The sequence below is a fragment of the Bombina bombina genome, chromosome 3 (genome assembly GCF_027579735.1).
Source record: "Bombina bombina isolate aBomBom1 chromosome 3, aBomBom1.pri, whole genome shotgun sequence".
Lineage (NCBI taxonomy): Eukaryota > Metazoa > Chordata > Amphibia > Anura > Bombinatoridae > Bombina > Bombina bombina.
The window spans coordinates 884,899,289-884,908,894 of NC_069501.1; the positions used below are offsets into that span (position 1 = coordinate 884,899,289).

At 34.6% G+C, this 9,606-nt stretch overlaps 1 protein-coding gene across 1 annotated transcript; it reads left to right on the forward strand.

The window, feature by feature from the left end:
* Positions 1 to 257: 257 nt before the first annotated feature.
* Positions 258 to 9,040, forward strand: SPRY2 (sprouty RTK signaling antagonist 2). Its single transcript, XM_053707848.1, has 2 exons — positions 258 to 947; positions 7,300 to 9,040. Exon 2 carries the CDS (start codon positions 7,351 to 7,353, stop codon positions 8,293 to 8,295), a length of 945 nt encoding a protein of 314 aa, XP_053563823.1. The 5' UTR covers positions 258 to 947; positions 7,300 to 7,350; the 3' UTR covers positions 8,296 to 9,040.
* Positions 9,041 to 9,606: the final 566 nt, after the last annotated feature.

Consider the following 9,606-nt stretch of genomic DNA (forward strand, 5'->3'; position numbering starts at 1 on the left):
TTTTTTCAACATATTTATTCTTAGCACAAAAAAAAGTGTTTAAAAAGTAGCAGTTGCACAAAAAAACTTGTAAAATGGTGCATGCATTCAAACAAAATAAAAAAAAGTCCAACTTTACACACAATAACAAAATGATAACCTGCCCAGGAACAATATATAAAATAGATTCCCATTGCTGCCCTCATGGTTTTATAGCTACTAGAGGCTTCCCCCACCCACTGCACTGTGAGCAAATGCTTTTGCAGCAGCAATCCCAGGCCAGTGCTCTGTGAAATCCCTCCTGCGGCTCTGAGAGCTGGGAGTGTGAGTGAATGTAGCCCCGCAGAGCCAATGAGCTGGGACCGGATGCAATATATCCTCTGGGACAACAACTGCTCTGTTCCTCCTCAGTTCCACATGACGCCATTTACTGCTGCATATCCCAGACCTCCGGAAAGAAAGAGAGCAGAGAAACTCCAGCCCAGCTCAGATCACAGTCATCTAAACACACAACAACAAGCACTAGGACCCAACCCCCAAAACAAGCAGCGACTGCAAGCTCCTATGTCTCATGCAGCACTCCAGAGAGCAGATCTGTAACACATTACAAGCTGGTTTCTTTTAAACTTCGGTGGAAACAAGTTTTTTGGGGGTATTAAATTTACTTTTTGCACGACTGCTTTTGCAACTTTTTTTCTTGCATTCAAGGATTCTGCAACTTATTGTTGGTGAACTTCACATGTACATATTTTAATAAAGAAAAAAGTTGTTGAAGAAAGAAGCCTGCATTGGGTCTATTTACACTTTGGAATCTTGCGTTTTTGTTTGTTTTCCTTATTTGGAACATTTCCTATCGGACTCTGCAAGTTTGGCTACAAGTATCTCTCGGGATTGGATTTGTTTTTGCTAAAGTGCGAGTACAAAATAACAATCTAGGGGCGAGGAGTTTCTGAGTGGCCACGGATACGGTAAGTTTTCCAAGGGATATTGATATTTTTTATTTCATATATTTATGATAAAAAAAAATTTGTTTTATTTTTTAATAAGTTTGTGGAAAGACAAGAAGCCAGTTATATTGGTCGTAAAATCACCAGCTTTGTGGGGCCCAGTGGTTGGGATCAGTTTGCATTTAATCAAACTTTATTATAATTTTTGTTAAATATATATTTTATGTTGATTATGCAGAGTGTAAGTCTCAGTGCAGTAAAAGGGGTTGTTAAAAAGGGAATACATTTACTTATTTTAGAAACTTTATTTATTTTTTATAAGCGACTATAATTTTAAAAACAGGCCCTCTGACAACTGAAGGGTTAAACTGTATCTCTGATCTTTGTTTTCTTATTGTAAACTGGCTGCTTTTTATGAATGGAGAGAGACTTTATGAATTGCTTTAGGTATTCTGCATTAGAACTGTCATGTAATTCACTTTTCATGTTCCATGTGATTTGTGGCCTTATTAGATACTTATTTAAATGTTCTTCCATGAGAAGATAACTCAGAGTTTCCACTCTGTGGTTTGCAGATAGTGATATTTTTAATTTTAAAGAGGATATAGCTTGTGGTTGTTAGCAGCTTCGGAAATGTTGTGGCTTGTTTGAAGAGCTATTTATGTCTTTTTGCCCCATCCCCAAGGTAAAATCCTTGCTCCCCCTTCACTAATCCACAGTCTGATCACACACACTGCTATTAATGGGGTTTCAGAGCACTTTCATATGGGAGGCGAATGGGGAGGGGAGACTGGCAAAGAGGAAGCACAGAAACCCATAACTTTTTATTTATTTATTTATTTTTTACAAGTAATACTCAGATCTTTCTTTTCAATTATTTTGTACACACAAACACCATACAAACTATGGTTTTCTGTTGTAGAGGAAATCATATGTTTATGATTAAGTTTACAAATAAATGTAATAAACCATTGTAATCATAAAATAATTCAACCAAAATATGGATACAGGTTTGTAGTCCTTTGCAAAACACACACACAAACTTACTTAGCAAAAATAAACAAAAAACATTTTAGAGCAAAAGTTTTACTTAAAAAAAAAAAAAGTCATACCGTACTAAAGCTATGTCTCTACAGCCACAGACTCTCGGTACGTTTATGATTTGTATAAAGCATTGTTTAGTTTTTTTATATGGTATCCTTATTTTTTTTTTATATATATATTATATTCTGAAATCGATAGTTTTATCAAAAACATTTTTTAAAGTTTTTATATAAAGCTGAGAGGGCATTTTTTTAGTGGAAAATTACTTTAAGTATATTTTGAATTACTTTTTCCATGTAAATTTTGTGGGTGTTCATTTCATACCTATTTTAGTAAAGATTGTATTCTAACCCTTTCCTATGCATGATTTATAATACAAGATTAAAAGCAATACACATTTTGTTAATGTACTTTTACATATTTAGTGACTGTGCATACTTTCTGAGAATATAGTTCAAAGGACAGTCTACTCCAGATTTTTTTTATTGTTTAAAAAGACAGATAATCCCTTTATCACCTATTCCCCAGTTTTGCATAAGCAACACTGTTATATTAATACACTTTTTACCACTGTGATTAGCTTGTATATGAGCCTCTGCAGACTGCCCCTTATTTCAGTTCTTTTGACAGAGTTGTATTTTAGCCGATCAGTGCTGACTCTAGGTAACTCCGGGAGTGAGCACAATGGTATCAATATGGCATACATGAACTAGCACTGTAGCTGTAAAAAAATGTCCAAATGCACTGAGATAAGGGGTGGCATAAAAAGGGCTTAGAAATTAGCATATGAGCCTAGCTATGTTTAGCTTTCAACAAAGAATACCAAAAGAGCAAAGCAAATTTGATGATATAAGTACATTTGGAAGTTGTTTAAAATGACATGCCCTATCTGTATCATGAAAGTTTAATTTTGACTAGACTGTCCCTTTAAGCTAAAGCTTTTCAGTGAAATCCATGTTCTCTAAAGTAGTTGGTTATTCATTTTTTTTTCTCATTTTAACTTATTGCTCATTTTGATTTCTTGATTGAACAAGGACATTGTTTGCTATATTTCTTAAAGGGACAGTATAGTAAAAACAAGTTTACTTTTTAAATAAAGCATGACATGTAGATAAACTTTGCACTTTATATCTACACCTTTTCTAGCTAAAGCTCTTAAATAAGACAAACCTTGCAGTGATTTCACTGTTTATGCATAACTACATAATGCACATTGATTACATAGCTAGGATTTTTCCCTCACTCCCTAACTAGCCTGCTTAGAGCCATGCCTGCTGCCTCTGAAGAGGGGAAAACTCATATTTATGAGATTAAATCTGAAGGGCAGGACACAAAGAAACTAAGGAGCTAAACTCACACAGCCCTGTCTTCCTCTGTGTTCCTATAACTTCCTCCTACACCGGTGGTTACCACGGTAATAAATTATACAGAGACCGGAGCTAAAAATCTATCTCCTCACACACTGCTCTGTGAAACATCTCCGCTAGGATTATATTTCATAAAGCAGTGTGGAGAAGTTATATTTGTAGCTATGGTGTGTGTGTATATGAGCTATTTTTTTTACTGTGGTAACAACCGGAGCACAGAGGCAAGCATGGCTGTTTGATTTTAATCTAAGTCGTTTCTTTTTGCCCTGCTTTTCAGGTTTTTTTCACATAAAACTTAGTTTCTCCCCTCTGCACAGTACAGAGCTAGCAGCCATGTCAGCTAGTGACAACCTTCTACGCAGGCTAGTTAGGGAAAGCCCCTAGCTGTTTGATCAGTGTATATTACCTAGTTTTGTATAAGCCGTGAAATCATTATAAGGTTTTTCTTCTTTAAGAGCTTTTTCTGCAAACTGTGGGATAGGTGTATATTGCAAAGTGTACCTACATATTATGCTTTATTTAAAAAGGGCACTTTTGTTTCTGACTACTGCCTCTTAAAAAAAAAATGTGCTCAGTGTGATATGAACCTGTTGATTTGCCCATATAGGTTCAGTGGAGAAGAATCATCTCAGCAGAACTAGAATATATATATATATATATATATATATATATATATATATATACACATTTATATTTATTATAATATACACTTTTTTATAGTTTGTATTTGTAGTTCCTCATCATCCATCTAAAGTTATAAAGTTATTACAAGAGGTCAATATGGTTGTGGAAAGGAAATTCACATAACAAGCTGGTAAAATCTTCGACAGATTAAATTAAACATAACGTAATAAGGGAGTTGGTGCACTCATTATCATTTTATCACTAAATGTTTGGTGACTAAAAAGAAAAAAAAGCCAACATTTTCACAATGTATCTAGTTTATCTAAAGAATATATATTTTTATATATATATATATATATATATATATATATATATATATATAATAAAGTTTTAAGTGCACATGTGACGTTTCTATGGTGTTTTAGAAGAATTCAGTTATATGGAAAGTAAGGACTAAATAAATAGTAGAGGTATACATATTCTGTACTTATGAATGACTTTTGTGCCTTAATGAAAAGCTGGTGAGAACGTTTTGTACACCTTGGTTTCAGATAGGCCCTGGATAATGTTTGCACAGCAACGATCTCAATCCCGACCTTGTCAAGTAACTAAACACAGTTTAGTTTGTGGAACTACAGATCCGTTGACTTGTTTCTACAGATCTCTCAAATTAAAGCCCTCTTTATCCATAAAATGTTGTGGGGTTGAAAGTGTCCTGTTGGGTAGTCTTGTGGTGTATTCAATAAGTAATGTGCATTATTCAGACTATCTTCCACTAGTTCAGTTAGCAGCAGGTCCTCCGGTAAATCTATCATCAGGTCAAAAAGACAGAAGAGAAAAATGCAGGTACTCCTTGTTATGCTAATGCAGTGTGATGTTGGCATTGTCATTCACAGTGTAGGAAGCAGAATGAAATGCATGAGGGGAGCAGTCATCGAATAATGTATTCCTTGCATTCGCTTTCTTGTAGCTCACATTGCTACGTATGCAGTGCACTTGAGTGGAACCTTGCTTTTATACACGTGCTGGGACTTGTTCTTGCGTATAAAAGTTAGCTTGTCTAACATAAGCATGTGTTTTAAGCCTGAAAGTGCTTTACAAATGTTCCCTTTTTATGTAGAATTTTTAAATGTAAGTTTTGCTTCTTCATTTATTGTAATATAGTTTTGTTCATTTTTGTTTTTTAAATGAATGCAAAAATAAAATCATGAGTGCAAAATCAGTGATTCATTTTTTTAATAAGCTACATTTAAATATATATATATATATATATATATATATATATATATATATATATATATGGCTCAAAGTGATATTTTATAATGAATTAGTTTACATTTTTATGCAGTTTTATCATTTTTGTTGAGGCAGTAGAGCTGTGGGGATATTAGTCTTCAGTCTGACAACTGCAACTAGAGTATTTATTAGGCACAAACTTTTTGTTAAAAGTTTTACTTTTAACCTTTTATACACCAGAATATATACTGACATGTTAAACTGGTACATCATATGAAAGCTAGAAAATAGTTTTTTTTTTTTTTTTTTTACTTTTTTAATCTATTTGTGTTACACTATTGCTTGCTTATAAGTGTAACTCACTGTAAATATTACTGTGTCCTAGCTAAACACACCTGATGAGCCAATGGCAAGAGGCATATATGTGTAGCAACCAATCAGCAGCTACCTCCCAGTAGTGCATTGCTGATCCTATCTAGATATCTTATCAGCAAAGATGCCAAGATAAATTAAATTTGATAGAAGTGAATTGCATGCTGAACCATGAAAGTTTAATGTTCTCTTTTATTCCCCTTTTAATGTGCAGGGCATGTGTTGTTTATTACTATTGGGAAGTATATACATTGCTCAATGGCTTGTAGGGATAATTTCCACTGCTTGTATTAGTGGACAGAGAACATCCCTAATCATAACAGGGTATATTATTACTTTCTGAAGAACCATGTTTACATTGTAGCCAATTAGGATTAGCAGATAAAAAGCGTGTCCACTAAACTAAGCAATCGCCGTATAGTACGTAGTTGATTTTGGCAAGTTACAGTATTGAAGGAAAGCTACAGAATTCAGTTTTCGACCTCTCAAGGGAGTGTGGGGCAAGATCAACTTATATTACAATAAACATTTTTATGTTCCATAAAAAAAAAAAAAAATTAATGCAATACTGATTCAGATGTATCTGAGAATTTTAGTTTATAGGGACCAAAGTGCCCCTTTGTTATGCAGAATTTATTTATTTTATTGAAAGCACTGAAGGAATAGGTGCCAATGCAGTGCCAAGAGAGGCTAGCAAATGTTTATGGCTTTAAATGTATGTCTGCATAACTAGTAGAGGCACTTAAAGGGACACTAAACCCAAATTTTTTCTTTTGTGAAAAAAAATTCAGACAGAACATGCAATTTTAAGCAACTTTCTAATTTACTCCTATTATCAAATTTTCCTCATTCTCTTGGTATCTTTATTTGAAATGCAAGAATGTAAGTTTAGATGCCGGCCCATTTTTGGTGAATAACCTGGGTTATTCTTGCTGATTGGTCTATAAATTCATCTACCAATAAAAAAGTGGTGTCCATAGTTTTGAACCAAAAAAGAAGCTTAGATGCCTTCTTTTTTAAAGATAGCAAGTGAACGAAGAACAATTGATAATAGGAGTAAATTAGAAAGTTGCTTACAATTGCATGCTCTATCTGAATCATGAAAGAAAAAATTTGGGTTCAGTGTCCCTTTAAAGGAACATTTAGGCATTACAAAAACCCAATGCACCGTCTATGATCAACCAAATGTAGAGTCAAGTTGCACTTAAAAGTTTTAACTATACAGCCAATTTGCACCTTTGCTTATATTTTTACTCATTGTCAAGTAGATTTATATAATTGAGCACACACACATTATTATGGACAACAATGTAAAGCTTGGATAGCAAGCACACAGTATGATTAAGAAATATGCTTAGTAACAGGGACATTTAAAAAAAAAAAATTGTCATCTGTGGAAGTATCAGAACAAGCTTGGTTGCTTCGTTCGGAAATTGTTTCTGGCTACTGGACATGTTGTGTGTGGCATCTTCAGATAGAAAGTCAACTTAGATTATATTGAGGCAACTATGTTTAAAATGTCAACTTTTATGACTTAGGTTTTTGTGTGTATATCTATACATTTGTGTGTAATCATCTTTTACAAAGTTTGCAATCAAAACAGAAAATATATTTGTGTTATCTTTTGTTTGGATAAAAGAGTAGACGAGTGTAAAAAAATAATAAAATAAAACAACTTTAATTATGGGTTACCTATTAATATATGCTCTTTTGTTTTTGTTTTGTGCCAGGATTTCAGATGTGTTCTCAGTCTACTGGAGTGAACACTCTTCAGAGTACTGATGGATGCAAGAGTACAAAATGGCAGTGGATCCCAGCCTTTGCTTCAGGCTCGGCGTGACAACACGAGACAGCATGGTGATACAGACCCAAGGGATATTCTAACGCAGCAAGTTCATGTTTTATCTTTGGAAGAGATAAGAGCCATAAGGAATACTAATGAGTATACAGAAGGGCCAACAGTGGCACCACGGCCTGCAATTAAACCTGCTCCACGTCAGCTTACCCAAAACAAAAATGAAAGAATACTTGTGGTAACTGATCAGAGACAATTTAACAGGAGTCCTATTTCTTCACAAATGCATTCATCATCACGGGCACCTTTGTCTCGATCCATAAGCACCGCTAGTTCAGGATCTCGAGGTAGTACAAGGACAAGCGCAAGTAGCAGTCCGTCAGAACAGCGACTGCTCGGAACCAATTCTGGATTGGTTACAGACAGAATAATTCGTGTACAGCCCAAATCTGAGCTAAAATCAGAAGAGTTAAAGCCCTCTAGCAAAGAAGACTTAAGCTTGCATGCATGCAGGTGTGAAGACTGTGGCAAATGTAAGTGCCAAGAATGCACTTATCCAAGAACTCTTCCTTCTTGTTGGATTTGTGACAAACAGTGCCTTTGTTCAGCACAGGAAGTGGTTGACTATGGGACTTGTGTTTGCTGTGTAAAGTCCCTTTTTTATCACTTTTTAAATGATGATGAGGACAATTGTGCAGACAACCCTTGTTCATGCAGTCAGCCACACTGCTGTACTCGCTGGTCTGCCATTGGTGTCATGGCTATGTTTTTGCCATGCCTGTGGTGTTATCTTCCAGCCAAGGGATGCCTTAAATTATGCCAGGGCTGTTACGATCGGGTAAATCGGCCCGGTTGTCGATGCAAGAGGTCAAATACAGTTTATTGTAAAGTTCCACAACTTCAGCCTAGAAACTTAGAAAAACCAACATAGCACAGCAAAACGTTAAAGAAAATTAACAGAACTGACTATTAGCAAATGTATACAACCAGCTAAAGTTTTTATCATCTTTGCATAATTAGTAAAGAGCTTTGGGATGCTTTCCAGTTTGCCGTGAAATATTTTTCATATGCTATCTTAACTGAAAGGCTTGTTAGAGAATTGCTAATTAAGCTCAGAATAGGATCCAGTGATCTGTGACCCACATATTATTATATAAGCTAAAGCAACACAGACACTCCTACGCAATTGTGTATTTTGTGAATAGTACTTGCAACATTTGTAAATTAGCATATGACTTTCAAAAATTGTTTTTCTGTCAGAGATAATGTGCTATATTTTTGTACATAAACAATATTTACAACTGTGAAAAATAGTGCCCATGTGTACGGCACAGTCACAAATTTTACTAATGTACATTTGACAGAATGTGAATCAATCAGTATGGTTAGATTGTACTTTGCCTTATGGAACTTTAATATTACCAGACTTTTACTCTTCAGACTTTCTGTATATTGTACAGTTACAGTAAGATTCAACTTTTATTTTCTAATTTTTCAACATATTGTTTAGTGTAAAGTATATTTATTTGAAGTTTTATTATTTTATAAAAGAGATATTTATTTTAAGAGGCATCTTACAAATGGTCCCCTTTTTTATGATATCAGTTTCTACAAATAGGGCGACTGATGCATATGTTCACTATAAAATAGAAAATATATTAATGTTTGAAATTAAACTTGACAAGCTGTCGTTCTTAAATGTTTGAAGTATGTGAATGTTATGGTGGTTAAGTCTGTGTGCATGCACAAATTGATCCAATGGTGTACATTCTGCAAGTTTATTTAGATTGGGGTAAATTCTATTCCAGGTGAAATCGCAGAACTTCTCTTTAATATTCCCACAGGGTATTTATGTGAAGAAATGGTGGTTTAAATATTTAAACAATAACTTTTATGTCTCTTAAGTAAGCTGTGAGTATACAGCCTAGCATACCTTTTTAACACCTTCATAATCTAATATTCCTTAAAGGGACAGTCAACACCGGACACAACTTAATCCCATACCTTAGATCCAAAAAAGAAGATGCGCCTGCACCGCATCCCATGTTCAATACTTCTAACGTTATATATGTAATCATCCAAAGCACATACAGTTTTTCCTCCTCCATCTTCTCTATTAAATTCCATGCTCGTTCACGGTGAAGCTGTCTCTTTACTAATGCGCATGCGCATTACAATTTATGTCCGCTCGCCAGCAGAAATAGAAAGTGCAGCTGCAAATCACTGTGAACGCGTGTAAAGA

Bases quoted from the DNA above. Each gene is read 5' to 3' on its own strand.
- SPRY2 (XM_053707848.1), top strand. From the start codon at position 7,351: ATGGATGCAAGAGTACAAAATGGCAGTGGATCCCAGCCTTTGCTTCAG.